General features: G+C 37.5%; 1 protein-coding gene across 1 annotated transcript; it reads right to left on the bottom strand.

The window, feature by feature from the left end:
- Positions 1–204: 204 nt before the first annotated feature.
- On the bottom strand, positions 205–16041 carry DRAM1 (DNA-damage regulated autophagy modulator 1). Its single transcript, XM_010566297.1, has 7 exons — positions 15883–16041; positions 10553–10620; positions 9070–9212; positions 5097–5274; positions 3979–4037; positions 2514–2606; positions 205–308 (listed from the first exon to the last, which is right to left on the bottom strand). The coding sequence occupies exons 1-7, from the start codon at positions 16038–16040 to the stop codon at positions 264–266; spliced, it is 744 nt and encodes a 247-aa protein (XP_010564599.1). The 5' UTR covers position 16041; the 3' UTR covers positions 205–263.
- Between the last annotated feature and the right edge of the window lie 156 nt (positions 16042–16197).

The raw sequence follows: 16197 nt of genomic DNA, 5'->3' as shown, positions 1-16197 counted from the left end.
CAAGTGCTTCTACAGATTGCTTCTATTACAGTATTTTTAATATATCGAACAGTATGAAAATTACAAAATACTGCAAAAAGGTAGCAAGAACATTCCTGTGAATTTTAAAATATTTTAGTGGATGTTGTTATAGATGTTGCAGAGTTAATGGCATGGGTTCTTTATACAACTTTATAAATCCCTGTCCCCCTGCAACATTTTCTGTAAGTAAAACAAAACCTAGAATATTCATATATATATAAAAAATATAATTTTTTCCACTATCAGGACTCTTCATGTATTTCTGTTGATATCCTTACAGAAACTCTCTAAAAGAAAAATAAAAGAAGATCAGCTTAGGATAAATTAATTTTACAGTTCTGTGATATAAAGTACAAGGAGATAAACCAAAAAAATGTATTTAAGTGAAATACATACTGTGAGAAATTAAAAAAAAAAAAAAAGCTTATTTTTCTTAGAGTTTGGTGGTTGTTTTTTCTGAATTAATATTTTGGCTTTCTGTGAGCACTGGTTACGACAAAAAGAGGAGAGAATCTAAAAAATCTTTCTGTTGTTGTCAAACACTAAGATTGGATTTCATGCTATTTTATAGCCTGTAATTTAAAATGTCTGCATTTCTATTTAGTTTAAAATTCCATCACTTTCTCTTATTTATTATGTTCACAATATTTTTATATATAGTTAAATTTTCAGTGTTGAACACTTTGGGACCTGTGATCTGAAGCAGACTTATCAAATAATTTAGCTACTCTGAGGACTACAGCATTGTCTGCAAATATGTATCTCCAAGGCAAGAGTTTCACTTTTGATAAAACAGATACCATCATATATGCAGATATCAGACAGTGATCGACAGGCAATAAGTACCTTCCCCCCCAAATGGTAAATTTAATGACGCATGCACTTCTGAATGGTACTTCAATATTTTTGTCAGTTTTAGAAGGCAATTATATGCCTTTGAGATAATGCATTATGTAACTTTGAACAACTACTTTTTTAAAAAAAGCATTTTGCTCTGCAGAACCCAGCTTTTTTTTTTTAATAAGGGAAGCCCTACAGCCATGGTCTATTCAGTACTATCAATCAAAAGTAAACAGGGATAGAAATGTTTGCTATCAGTCAGCAAAATATATGTTAACTCTGAATCCTTAGCTGAAAATTGATTTCTGTATATGTTATGAAAGTTATGTACAGATTATATATAAGTATTAACCACTTGCAAGCTGAGCAAGCATGTAAGTGAAAATGCAAGTAAATTAATTACATGATCTGATGTCAAATTTGGTTTTATGCCAGAAGACTTAGAGGGTTCTCACTATTCTTCCTCCCTTCCCACTTCCACGAATTCTGGATATCATTTCCAGCAATTTATCACAGCATCAGTTGGCTCACATATGTGATCTTGATTGTTAGTTCTACAGTTATGCAAGTGCTTGGATCTGTTTTTTGACTTTCTAGGACTTGTGTGAGGCAATGGTACATATGAAAGACTTATATATGGGGTATGACATCTACAGTGATTACAACTGAGTTCATCTTTGTAAATATGGTACAAAACAACAGTTCTCAGTCTTTTTTACCTTAAGCTCTCTACTCCAGTCTTACAAATATCCCACTACTTTACGGTGAAAATAAACATACAGAGGTCTGAGAAGGGTAAGGAGGCCATGATCCTTCTAACACCTACAGTAATACCCAGGAGGTTTTGCCCTCAAATCTCCACAAGGCACTTGCCATGAGCAATGTGTTTTGTTTTTTTTTTTACAAGTTCTTTTGCCAAAGTTAAGCCTCACACATTGGTATTTTCAACATTTTACAGCCCTGTACTGAACAAAAACCCCATGAAACACTGCAGCTAGAGCATGCTGTGTAAACAAGAGTTGGTGAGGCAAAGCTTGGGAAAGTAAGTTCAAGGCATGCCTTTCACACTTCATATAAAAGTGTTCTCTTTTTAACTAATCTAATATATTCTCTTCCTTAAAGTCAGGCTTGAAGCATCACCAGATCCAGCTACCCAAACCAGAAGGTTTTCATGTCAATCCTTTTCAAAAAGTATTTGATATTCTTCACATTGTGAGAGAACATATATCAAAATTGTAACTTTTAAAAAGAAAGGAAACATCTATGGTTGAAATGCATTGGATTATTATATAAAATCCCTCAGGTAGAAAGAAATGCAGGTTTAGTTGCATCATTTATTTTGGTATTATGTCACTTTTAGAGTGCCTCTTTCTACAAAACGATTGGTAAATAAGTAGAAGATATTAATTTACTGAATAATTTTCAAGACCAGACACCTATTAAACTGATTTATAAAACTGATTTTTATATTTTAAAAGGCAGGGGAAAAATATTCATTAGGTAGACAGAAATCAGTTCTGTGACTGATAAAATTTGTTTCTGTTTAGCTTTGGTTTATCTAGCTGAGATAAAGAATGGTAATTTTCTATTGCATTGGTTGTTATACAATTCATAGCACTTCTTACTCACTGCTAAAATATGTAGATACCAACCTGAAAATCTCTAATGAACGTTAAAAAGAAGAAGATAAAACCAAAGGCCACGGTCCATTCACAGATCGCACTCAAAACATGGTAAGTATAATCCTGATGAAATGAGACATAAAATGAATTTTCAGATAAAACAGCTAAACAAAATAACTGTGGAATGCTATAATAATAGACATTTCCTTCTGTAAATTCAACAAATATTCTAAGACTTATGACTCATCATCCCAATACCCTATTGACTAAAAATCAATTCAGATTTAGTTTTTACAGAATGGTAAGTATATTTATCAAGGTTGCATATGTTCCATTAAGCAACATGTCTTGTGCACTAACACAAAAAATAGTAGAAGAAAACTACAATTAGCTCAAGATCAAAACACAGCTTGAATATAATTTGCACCTGAAAAAAATGTAGTTCTCATGTGAAGGATACCAAAGTGCCCATATTCAAAACTTTACTTAGAGCCACTGAGTTCAGTAGTACTATCCCTTACTGTAAATTCTCACCATGTTTTAAAATGGAGGGCTATCCTTGTATGACAGTACCTGAGAGGACCTTTGTTTTTGAGTAGACCATCACAGAAAACCTATGTAATATGACACAAACAGAACGTAAGGCGTTTCTTAACATGCCATCAACAAATATGCCATCTGTTTCAGTAAAACCATTTTCTCATCCTTGCATCTCAAGCTAAAAAAAAACCCTCAAGAGGTAGATATTACTAAGATTATCTAACTTGTGAAGATTTATCTCACAGCTGCCTTGCCACTGTTTGGCTGAAGTACATTTGCCAAGTTTGCTTTTATTGAGCTCTTCAAGCAGGATACACTCTCTGCATTATTTAACCTGCTTTTTTAACACCTCCGTGTGGCAAAGTTTGTCCAAACAGAAAACTTACCTTTCATAGTTATCATTCTGAGAACACTGAAATAAATTCAAATACTTGATATTGACTTTAGTATGATTCAGCTCAGACAGACAATGTTTATCACAATAGTAAAGACTAATAAAGAATGGTGAAAAAGCTGAGAAAACCAATGTTGTAAAAAAACTCAAAACTTCAGAATCAAATTGGTTCACTTCCGTTTTACGTGTGAAGTTCATTTTCAAGCAATGTGACTATAAAAGGAAGTAGAATAACTCACTTCCAGAATATCTTTTTTTTATTTTTTTAACAATTTGTTCTATGTGTAAGTTTCAAATGCTTGGTTAAGATGAAAGTCTAACTCTCTGAAGATTGACCCATCCATGACAAGTTTTCTTACCCTAGCCACAGATGGTTTTCTAATGAAGAAATAACTGGAAACCAGCACTGCACAAATCAATGAGATTTCACAGTTCTGTTCATGATAATGTACTGTTTAAAGTCTCTGAAATGTTTGTAGTGCTATACACTTTTAGATAAACATAACAGCATACCCCAGATGATATGATACAGGGTAAACTGGCTACCTAATGAGATTTTACCTTTTCACCTGGAGTCCAATCAATCTTTGTCATGGATATTTTTGAAGCAAACACAATCACTGGGAAAAACACAGTGTAAAGGAAACTATAAAATTTAGTGAGTAATAGTGAAAATGTCTGCTTACAAAAAAAGACCCCATCTCCCCCTTGTGTAACACAGGAGGTCCTGAACAACCACAATATCAAATCAAAGTATTAAGAAGACAAGTAAATGAAACATATTATTGAAGGGTAACTGATAGCAGCAATCAAAACAATTTCTGCATAAATAAAGGTTTCTGCGGGTTCTTCTGAAGTACAGAGGGTAAGGGGAGACACTCCAAAACTTAGATCACATTCATGATTGAGAACTGTGGGAGCAGAGGCCTGCAATGTTGGAAGGGGAACCATGCTGGTTTCCACCGGTCCACAACAGGTGCCTTGATACATCTGTACAACCTTCTTTCAGGACTGGGGCCCTCTTTAAAAGCCCTTTCACAGCTGCTGAAACCAAAAGCAGGCTGTAGCTGGCTGGCTGATGTGATGATCTGCTGCGACCACTTTTCAACACTGGCACATCACCTAAAGACCAATAAAATCAATGGGTTGACTCTAACTTCAGCAGGCTGTGGGAAAAGCCAGTGAGTGTGTTAAGTGTGTCTCTAGGGAAGGCATATAATGAAGCCAAGCGCCAACCGACATGATCAAAAGCAATGGCTTAGGCTTGAAGGAAGCCTTGTGTATGCCAACTGTATTTTATATGTCCGTATGTTAGGTTCATTTTAGAAGTGGTGCCCCCCTTCTGCAGACCATTCTCTATACCCTCCTTCAAATGAAGGAGGTTGGAAAATTGGTCTAGCTTTATTATCATATGATCTTATGAAGAACTCTGGGGCATTAGATTTAAATATACCACTGAAAGAAGAGATACAGCTTTTTAGAAGACCCTGAAATTCATCTTTATGCTATTAATAGTGTCTCAACATGCTATATGCATTATTATAGCAGAAATATTAGAGAGCCCTAAGCAAAGATTGTAACCTCATTTTCATCCTTTATCAGCAATAATATCGGTTTAACTTAAAAGGAAAAACATGAAGGCAGAAAGGGAAAACCGTGGGACACACCATAAAGGATACTAGGAATGAAAGCAATGCATGATATTACAGATATGGCCATCCTTATGTGACACACAAAGTATGTGTTCCATTGTGGACAGGACTTGTAAGAGATTATGGACTGAAGTGTAATGTATACAACACCCGAGCCAAATGCTACCAAAGCTCCTATGTCATGGACACTGGGCACAGACAGCTCCTGGAAAGAGAATCAGCACAATGGTTAGCTGCTACAATTTGAAGAGTGGTAAGAATCAATGAGCCCTGAGAAGATGGTAGCCGCATTATGCGGGGCATGTACAAGCAGTGGGAAACAGTCCCTTCTCCCAACAGTCTACACAGGGAAGATGAAAGAAAATAAAGAGTAGCTCAGAAAGGTAAGCTAACCATGTCCAAAGCCACCAGGTCAAAGTCCTTTCCCATATTCACATAAAAACATAGATCAATTTTAGTGCTGTTCAACAGTTGGTCTATTACCAATTAACGTTTCCACAAACAGAAACTGGCTCATGTTTTTCTTAAAAGGTTCTTATACCTCTTTTTTCCCTTTACCCTGCCAAATATTTTCATCCTTTTGCACTGAAAGTCTAACCTGCATTTGTGTGACCATACTCTAACAGTAAAGTTTCACTGGAGCTGTTCTAAATAGCGACTGCTATAGCTCCATCCCCCACCCTCCAGTGGCCAGCCATAATGCTCCAGGAAATAAGTCAGCAGAAAATTAGTTATATATTAAAAAAAAAAAAATGTTGCCTAAAATAAACTCTTGATATGAAGGCCTTACACTGTCAGTCTCTTGAATTATTCAGCCCTCTTACTCTTCCCCACATCATCAGCCAGTTTTATTCAAGTTCCGCAACAGGTGAAAGTGTGTTTAAAATTCCAGTATCACTACATATGGCCTATATTTTTTTAATACCCTACCTATGGAAGATTCTTTCCTTTAAAACACAAACAAGTAGAATATCCAGTAACAAAACAGATGAAGATTCCAGAGAAATTATTGTATTCTAAATGTTTCAAAAAATTACAAATACAAAGTTACACCACCTTGGACTCCAATATCAGACACATAAGTTAGCTTTAAAGCTCCTTTCTGTCACCAGAGCATAGCAAAACATGTGCTGTGATCTGACCTATACAGTTCTATTTTAGTGATTCATGAAAACAAATCTATATCCTTTCATTACATATTTTAACATCCTTCCTGCCTGGAGGCCACTGTTTTCTTTGTCTTGTAGTGGTGATTATGTTCACATGCTCTTTTAAATTCTTTTTCTCCATGCTTTTCTTTCTACTTATTCCCTTCTATCTCTGTGACACATTAAGTTTTGTCAGATTTTAAAGCATGTTCCTCACACAGGTATTTAAGTGCCATCTCACCTATACTTGCATTTTCTTCTCCTCTGTCCCACTTTTTGCCTTCCATATAGGAATGACAGAATTTGGTATGGAAAGCATTAAGCAAGCCTAACTGTTGACTTTTGCGTTTAGCCCCATACACAATATACACAGCTTTTCTAACATGGCTCTCATGATTGCTCCTATGGAACTGCCACAGCTTCCCTAAAAAGCCCGTCACACTCAACCCCTACAGAACCTGGGAAATGTTGCTACATTTGCTAAGGTAAGCCTCCTAAGCTTCCTAGTCAAAGCCAGGAAGATCGCTCTTTAATCATGTGTAACATTTAACAGGCAAAAATATACCTGCTAACACTTAGGGTTTCACTTTGCCTTATTCATTAAGGGCTACAGGATTTTTCCTTCCATATCCAATTATCTTCTTAAAGCTAGTCCTTCACTGTCTTTCATTTCTGTATTTCAAGCATTGTGTTATTTAAAACAAAGAACAAACACCTTATTCATGACCATTACTTATTTTCTCAGAAACTCTTTTGCTTTTAGAGGACACACGCCTAGTGTTTTCTCCCACCCTGTTCCTCACTTAAGTGTGCAGAGACCAGTACCATTAAAACCCCATGCTACTTACCATATGTTACCTTGAAGCAAAAAGGGTGAAAAAAATTTCCTTATAACTAATTATGCTAGTTAAAAGACTCACCACAAGTGGTGCTAGATTCGAGTAAATAAAAGCAAACCTTAAATATTTCCAGTATAATTTCATACCAAAGCTTTTTTAACAAACCAGGTATTTTACTCTGGGGAAAGAGAAAATGAACTGATGCCCAATAGTGGCAATCAGCTCTACTACAGTACTCAAGTACGGTGTTAGCTCACCTGCTGGGGAAAAATAAATGTTAAGAAACAAACAGGTAGTGCACATGAATGTGAATTTTCTGCATGACCGACTGATTAGAAGGACTAGACTGCTAAAGAAATAACTTCTAATTCCAGCTTTGCTTTGGTCTCCTGACCTGAAACAATCACCTGACCTTGAGCAAATATCACAGCCTCTTCGTATCTCAGTTATTCTACTGGTAAATGGGGATAAGAGTGTACTGTTCACTAGTTGTACATTAGTTAAAAGACTGAAGACTTGCAAACCACTATTTCCATCTTCCTGGGCAATTAAGCATGCTCAAAAATCTGCTAGATCAGATTCTTAGCTAGATTAGATCCTTACTGTGTTCTGAACCCTTCCTACAAACAGCACTGAACATGGAAGGTAAGGTCAAAGCAGAGGAAAAAGAAATTAGGTGAGGAAGGAGTTTATGAACAGGCAATAAGACACAACAGAGATTAGGTAAGAACCAATGTTATAACTGTCAAGGGGCCCCTTTGGAAACTTTAGGATCCCTGACTTCCTAAATTATTTTGCTTCCCTGACTCTCCTAAATTATTTTGCACTCCTGATTTGACTTTTCCTTATTGAAGCTGAGTTTGTTTCCTATTTCAGTCAAGCAACACTGCTCCTCATCATCTAACTTTTTTTGTGCCACATATAAATCTAATCAATAAGAGTACAGATATTTAGAAGTAGAATAGCATGCTTAGAATAGACCACAGCACCTGTAGTGTTTGCAATCCACATGCACTGCCCGGAGGAGCAAGATATCAGCCTAAGGCAGAGTTTTTTGTCTGAAAATACCATGCCAATTACATGCAAAATTGTACTGGCTGCTGAAGCCGTGACAATCTTTATTTTCAATTTCTCTGTATGTTGTCAGGTCACTCCATGAGCACAACAGTATTTACCAAAATGTTCCCCAAGGTAGACCATCCTTTAAAAGAAATCAGCTGTTTCAACAGATTTAAAGGCAATATCTCACTACCTGCCAATTAAACTTGACTTGACTCTCAGCTGAATTTTTCAGTGCAATTGTCTTAATCCTTCTTTGTGTCAGAATCTACCCTATTACATGCTTCCTCACTAGAAAAGGTGAAAAGAATAATCTGACTCAATATTTTCCTCTCTACTGAATTTTCTTTCACTGAGGGCTGGACTTCTATTCATAATGAGATGTCTTATCCTTTCTGGCAAAGTAAGTGGTAATTCTACATGTCTCTATCAAAAGACTTAACGTGTTGTTATGCCATCTCCTACAGACTCAAAATAATGGGCTAATATTGTGCTCAATGTTCTACCCTGTCAGATAAGTCTAGTTTATTCTGTAGGAAATGTTGCTAGTGTGTGTGCCATCATTCAGGTAAAAATACAGGTGGTTTTGCTAGTCTGACTTATTCTGCCCTACCTGACTGTAAGCAAACTAAACTACAAATAGCAAGCTTTTTTATAGTAAAAATTTTACAGCAAAAGCATCTATATTAAGTTGTTTCCTAGTACAGACATGTTACAAGACAAGCCCACACAAACCCCCTTACTGACGTAACTCTACAAGCAAAAAATCTAGTATATAGGGAGAAAGCAAATCTGTGTTTTTAAAGCTACTGAAAAAAGGCAGGAGCAAGAAAGACATTCTTACTCCATTTGCCAAATATCCACACTGGGATAATGTTAACCATTCTTATCTATTTGGTTTTTTACCTTGTAAAACAACTTCAGTTTCATTTATGATACGAAATTTAGTCATACCTGAAAAGTTGCAACTATGCCCATTCCAATACAGCCCATCAATCCAATACATAATGAAAACATGTTGCATGAAGACCTAACAAAGTGCGATGACTCATTTTGCTTCTCTATTAATAAATACCTGATGTACATTGTGATTACACCTGAAAAACAAAAAATACATATTTTGTTCAATGATCATGTGTTGCTTACATTTTAACACCTTGCCCTGTAACACATTAGCATACAGAGTAAAATTATAAGCATAATACAATACATAACACTGCCTTTAAGTTTGCTGAGATGAAGAAAGGCAGTGAATTTCAGATGTATTACTTTCAGATAGAACTGTCTTAACATGATCTTAGTCTTAACGTCGCACATTAATGCTTTCTAGAAATAACCACACATCACTTCAAGAAAAACACTAATTTAAATCCCATTCACCTGTGTGTTTTAGGCACAAAGGCACTGGTATTCCACATTAGGAATAGATGTTACAGGGAGATGAACCGTAAGCTGGAAGTGGGAGAATTTATTCTGCTCTGATATGCAGTCTTTTAACACAACTACATCTCCTTATAATGGATGCCCTGAAGAATTAATACATTTTTGCAGAGTGTAAACAGAAGAAAATATAACTAGCTGTGTATCCAGAAAATATTTTCAAAGCTTTTGGGCCAATTCTGGCTGCTCTTTAGTACAACAGCATCCCCAAACCACTACACACAGATTTTATTCCAGCCTATGTGACCCCAATATGCAGTTCACTCCTGACAAACATCTCTACTGAATTAGAAGTTTGTGGTTCATCAGGATATAGTAAGCTGTAGACTGGATTCCACAGTTCAATAACACAGAACATAGTTTCAATCTATCCACAGCTGGAAAAATAAATCAGCTAACTTTGTCCAGGCACTGTGAGGTTACATGAAACACAATAAGATAGTGTGACTGAATGAGGCTCTTAAAAAAAGGTAAAATTTGTGATTTTTTACTTTGCATGAAGGCCATCATGGACTACATGTATACAAAGGTACACAGCTCTTGATCCTCCATCCCCTAGAAGTGAATAGAAAATGCCAAACCTCCTGATTTGAGGCCAGTAGACATTTAGTAGAGGAGTAGGTATCTTGCAGAGGAAACCCAGTGTTGCTTCAACACTGTTCTTCCCTCTGCTGCAGCATCCTAGACCCTAATGTCTCCCTACATCAAGGATACAGTTTTTGCAAAGTAATTATGCCATCTTTCTTCCACTTTTTATTTCCAGCTGCATTGACTACTTTGCACTTATGAGGTGCTCTTAAGAGACAGAAGTGCCTCTAAGCCTGCACTTCCTGACCCTAAGGACCTGGCCCTCTAGGTATTACTTCCATCTACCTGATACTACCATTGACTGTGGAGTACTTTTTCTGTAGAATATTGTATGGACTGCAATGTAAGCAGACAGCTTTTGCTAGTTTTCATTTCTTCTCTGTGTTCAAACCAAGTACCTTATACATACCTAAAAGTGCTGAAATATTAATCATAAAACCAAAGATACCACTCTCTGGAGGTTTAGTTCCGGTGTCGCTAAAGCAGGAAGAGAAAGAAATTAAAAGTTAATTGAGATCTGTGAAACATAAATGAGATGTACACATGAAACCCCAAGAGAAATGTAACTTGTGTGAATTGCTGCTATGCGCGTAAGACATTTAAACCTATAAATTGGAATGTCATCTGCTGCACACTTAAGCTCCATTTGTAGTACTAAATCATTCTTTTCAGAAAGAAATCCTATTTTTAGAGCATACTATTTGAAATATATTTCTTCCTTTTCTGTATGTAATATGCAGAGATTTGACAGGGTGATACTTTGCTTATGAATGGCATAAATGATTACATAAATGACATTTCTTTTATCTGCTAAATTAACACTGAGATAGAGTAAAACATACCTAACGGCATTCAGTATCCTAAGATGTGAGACAATTGGGCTTAATTTCCTCATTTGTTAGAAAGGACTTTACTCCAGGAGAGCAACTGCATTCCAATGCCCAGGAACATTCCTAGCCACTGTTTAATTTACTATTGTAGATATAGCTTAAGAGTACTCTAGGCCCAAGGTGTTTAAGTCACTTCTGCTGAAGCAATTCACATTTATAGAGGCTAATTAGAAGTTCACTGGGACAGACAGGCGGAGCATGAGAATATCTACAGAATTTATATGCATACATACATGCATAGATATATATATATATGAAAAACATCATATATACAAAATATACGTTATGTAGAAAATGGAATACCTTCATCATAGAATCCTTTTCCCTCTTTTCCCTACATATGTGCAAACACCCACCCTGGAGAATGCCCTTTCCTCTCAGGAAGGACATACTCCTGGGGGTATGTGGGTTCAAGTTCCCTCAAGCATGACTCTTTTACACAAGGTGGGTGCTCTGTAAAAAGAAAGATACTGTGATGTTGTCACCGCTTTATGCTATTTTTTTTTGTCTAACACACAACCAGTTGATATCTATTTGATCAGGCTCTGTTGGTCAAGCCAATGGAAAACATGTAGTTCATAAATCTTTACATAATTTGGGTGTGAGCTGAGTTTTCAGCTACTCAGCAGTACCAAGAGGCACAATTGCGTATGTAAACAGAGGCACCCGAGGAACTCTACTGTCAGAAATGTAAACATGTAAGGATTTTAGCTAATGCCAAAGTTCAGTGGAAACTCAGCAAAGATTCTGAGAACAAAACTTTCTCTTAGGTGTATGATGGGACAAGTAGGTACTAGCGAGAGCGTTTTTTTATGTGATTCAAGAAGATGAATACTCTTCATTCCAACAGTGAGGCTGGATTAGTTTTCAGTGCTAAACTTCTGAACCTACCACTGAGTGCAGCGAAAATGACAGGTGCTCAGCACGAATGCCTGTGCTATTAACACCCAAAAGGGAAAGCACTCTCTACATAAGTAATCATTCTTAAAGTTTTTGACAGTTTTGCTAAGTTCAAGCTAGAAGAGTATCACCATATCAAAAGACTTAATCTTTCAGAAATTAATATTTACTCTCACACCCCTTCTTGTTACAGAAGAATTTGTGCAATCAGTTGCTAAGATGATTTATCAAGAACAGGAGGAAGCTTAGGGTGAAGGGAGAATCCTTTTCTATGAAAAGCTGATGCAAAAAATAGAGAAAAATCTTGTATTTCTTTTGACTGGTTCCAAATTCTCAGACAGCAAAAGCTTGGATCAGGCTTTTAGACAAGTTTTTACAACTTCTCAGGCATTAAGAATCCCTATTCATCTGTATCTTCTTTTTGTAATGCTTTCTGAAGACTTGTTCCATCTTGTACTCTGTTTTTCTTTGATAGTGGAATTGATGAAAATGGTACAGTAACTCTCGTTTTTTTTGTTTGACACTTCTGAAAATCATCTAAATCCATGCTTCATTTATCCCATGTTTTAACCTTGAACTTCACATCTTTTCCTCATGTTTCTGGAGTGTTTTCATTAATACAATAAAGGACTCCATTTAAAAAGTTGGCCACTTATGACAATCTTGAAGAACTTTTGCAAACGAGAAGCTGCTCTATGCTAAGTACAGGACTGTGATCACTTCAAAGCTTTTGAAGGACTTTAGGTGAGAAGAGAACGGAATCGGCACATGCAAAGAAAGCCATTTGAAGTTCTTGGAACACTTCACATCATAAGAGCAATCCAAATAACCTGAAATTGCACTGAACTTCATTCATTTTTTAATTAAAGCTTTTCTCAAGCTAAAGCTTTATAGGTGAGTTTTGCTATTGTTGATTTTTAAACTAAATAATCTTGGATGTATGCTTTCAAGAAATTTCACACCAAGAGTACTATATCATATCTACAATGTATTTACAAAGTACTGCATGGACTTTTAAGGACATAATCTTTTTAATGCCATATTTAGCACTAAAAATCCTTGAAGCTAAATGAAGACTTAAGTACATTTTTGTTTTACTTCTGGTCTGCTGCTTTGGAAAAAGAAAAAAAAGTATTTGTGACAGTTACTTTCTTTTCATGAAAAAGAAAAAAGCAAATGGTACATATGAAAAGAAGACATGTGCTCACTTATTTGAAGTGGTGCACAGGGGAGCACAACCACCATGGAAAAGACAAGGAACCCTGTATGAAAATGACAGCATTTGTGTCACCATCTCATGCAGTAGAATTCTACAAACAGTCTAACAGTCTTCAGAAGAGTGGAAAGAGAAGGTAGTGGAGACAGGGAATAAATATTTTAGGGGCAAAAGACTCATCATCATCAAATTTTCTTCATAGCCATCATAAACTATTTATCTCCAAACTGAAGTCCCAAATTTTTAAAGCAGGAAGATTATATTCAGCCTACAGGAATTCTGATTGATCCAGAGGTACTAACTAGCAGCAAATACCTTAAGGAAAATTCTCTTTACTCTTTCACTGAGAATTCAAACCACCAAACAGCCACCCCAGCACATCCAAATTAGTTTGGATTTTGAGTAGTATGAGCAAAAGAACTAATTTGGGCACAACCTTATCATCTTTTAGGCCTCAGCTGCTAGAAAACACAAAATCATATTCATTTTTATCTACCCAGAAATGTATTCATATGGTTTACTTGATGAGACATTAGCACAGTTTCAATGACAAATTTAGATGTGGTTTTTCTCTCACTGTGACAGCTGTTACATGGTAAACAAATAAAATAATTTACAAGTTACCTCAAGGCATACACAGGGTACTTGAGGAATATAAATAAGACTTACAAAAATGTTAAACTAAAATTTGTCAATATTTTTCTCCTTCATGTAACTGAAATTTCCTGATACAAGCTCTATTTAATTTTTATTGCTTATTTTAAGATATTGCACAACTGAAAAGTTGCAACATTCTTCCTCTTTCTTTTTTATCACTCCAAGTTTCACTTGATCACATTCTTAATCCCATGATTCAGCTTCTTAGGCTAAAGCAATGACCTGCAAAATAAGAATAGGAACTATGGTATGACTATTGGCCTGAGTACTTAGAAGGAATCATCATATTACTCCCAAGTGCACCTTCTACAAAGACGATATGCTTAGACCATATACCATTAGAATTATTACAGACTGTTCACCAACAGTCAATGTACATCCTTAGTCCAAATGTTGTGTTAAAAGGATGTAAACTAAAAAAGACATCTGTCTTTTAAAAAACTTTACTAGCAAATGTAGAGGGCCTGAAATGTAAGCAGGTTCATTTTGGTTTTTTTAATCCCTGACACAGCCTCATATGTCTTGGGGTTTTTTAGGGTATGTGGACATTTCTTGTGATTCTTTAGTTAAAGGATAAGAATGATTTTTTCAGTGAGATGTTCAGTTAGATTGAGATAACTATGGCAGCTGCGATACATTCATCAGAGTTATACAGCTGTGACTTGTACGTTTGGTCTTTTTAAAAAGAATGACACTTACGATTGTGATATCTGGGCTGTCAAAAATTTGACTGCAAACACAATAATACAGAAAAAAAACCATCCTGTTCTCTCATCTATTTTATTTAAGGACATGGCTTCAACATAAGAAACAACATTTGTCAAATTTCTTCCTAAAGGACCTCAAAATCCTTCTGAGCACAAACCATGTACTGAGTGTGGACCCAGTTATATCAAATGGTTTATTTTTCTTAGTTAATAATGGATAAATTGCACTGGTTACAAGCGCTTTTGTGTCAGTAAAACTGTGTATGTAATCAAGGAAGAGCATGAGTATAACCACAATTGTTAAGGCAGTAGGGCATTTGTGCCTATACAAGAACAAGGCTTTACAAGAGCCGAGTCCAGATTTGGGCAGATAATCTTAAAAAGTTTTGCTAACATAAGCATGAAGCCCAACTTTCTTTGGCTCAATTTGAATGAAGCTCAACATTCTTGTGGCTTGCAGTGTCATTTGCACCATCTCACTTGCTTATGATGACAGACCTTAATTTTCAATCAAATTTATGTGTATGTACAAATTGGGTTAGCAGTCTTCGGAAATTATGCACGTCCATGAAGACCTTCAAGAAATTAGGTCTAGATGTATCTTGAAAGATGTATTTGAAAATCTTTTTTAGATCTTTTATGTATCAGAGACCACTCTTGGATTTCTGGATTACCTTTAATCTATTAAGAGCTAAATACTAGTAATTTCACAGCTCAGATTTAAATGTTCACATAAGCAATGTATAAACAATGATTTATACAGAATTACACTTAAATGACTAAGGTTATAGAAAAGTGATGCCAGTCATCTCTCGGGGAGCCTTTTGCACTCATTGTTCCTATGCTGAAATTTTAAAAATACATGTTTGTAGAGGTGTGTGTCCTACAAAAGCTATTGTAGGGCTTCGAGTCCTGTCACCATCTGGTGCACTTTGGCCCAGTTCTGGAGTTACACAAACAAAACTGCATTTCCACTCCTTACTCCCTAAGTTTTGCTAGCATCGGGCCTGCGGCACACTTCGGCTCCAGCAGAAAACTGTTTCGGATCCTTTCTACCACGTCCGCCAGCGTTTGGGTCCTGCGGCTTCTCAGAGAGGCCTGGGTGCTAGAGGTGTGGTGGGTGACAGGAGCGCCCAGCGGGTCCCCGCTCTGCCTCCCCTCACGGCGGGGGGGGGCCCTCTCACCGTCGCCTCTCCTCCTCCGGTGAACCCCACACCCGGCCCCAGCCGCGGGGGGAAGGAGCCGCGGAGCCGGCGGCGAGGGAGCCCCTCAGAACCCCCGGGCTAAGCCGCCGCCTCACAGCCCGGGCGTCACCCCCCGCCCGCGCCCCGCCGGCACCTCAGCCGCTTCCCGCCGCTTCCCGCCTCACCTGATGTAGGGGACGAGGGGCTCGACGTGCCCCGCCAGCACGGCGATCGCATAGGAGATGATGAAGGCGGCCGAGGACCAGCTGACGAGCAAAGCGGGGACGAAAGCCACGCCGGGCATGTAGCACAGCATCGCCGGCGGCTGCCCTGCCCGAGGCATCAGCGGTTGGGGCGGGAGTGCCCGGCCGGGCTCCGTGGCGGCGACCTGATGTCGCGGACCGTGACTGAAGACTTGCGGGACGCGCACACACCCCCCCCCCGCGGCCGGTGTCCACCCGCCCGCCCCACGCGTGTCTGTCTGCCCCCCGCCAGGCAGC

Source organism: Haliaeetus leucocephalus, unplaced genomic scaffold, assembly GCF_000737465.1.
Source record: "Haliaeetus leucocephalus isolate CR32 unplaced genomic scaffold, Haliaeetus_leucocephalus-4.0 Scaffold206, whole genome shotgun sequence".
NCBI lineage: Eukaryota > Metazoa > Chordata > Aves > Accipitriformes > Accipitridae > Haliaeetus > Haliaeetus leucocephalus.
The sequence above is the reverse complement of the archived record's forward strand: the minus strand, read 5'-3'. Positions and strand labels throughout refer to the sequence as shown.

What these genes read in the sequence shown, in the direction of transcription:
- DRAM1 (XM_010566297.1), bottom strand. Translation starts at nt 16,040, where the DNA reads ATGCCTCGGGCAGGGCAGCCGCCGGCGATGCTGTGCTACATGCCCGGC. An exon ending in GCATAGTTGCAACTTTTCAG is followed by an intron (nt 5,275 to 9,069) that starts GTATGACTAAAT and finishes TTCTCTTTCCAG; the next exon opens with GAGCTGTCTGTGCCCAGTGT. An exon ending in ATGCATTGCTTTCATTCCTA is followed by an intron (nt 4,038 to 5,096) that starts GTATCCTTTATG and finishes TGTTTTTCCCAG; the next exon opens with TGATTGTGTTTGCTTCAAAA.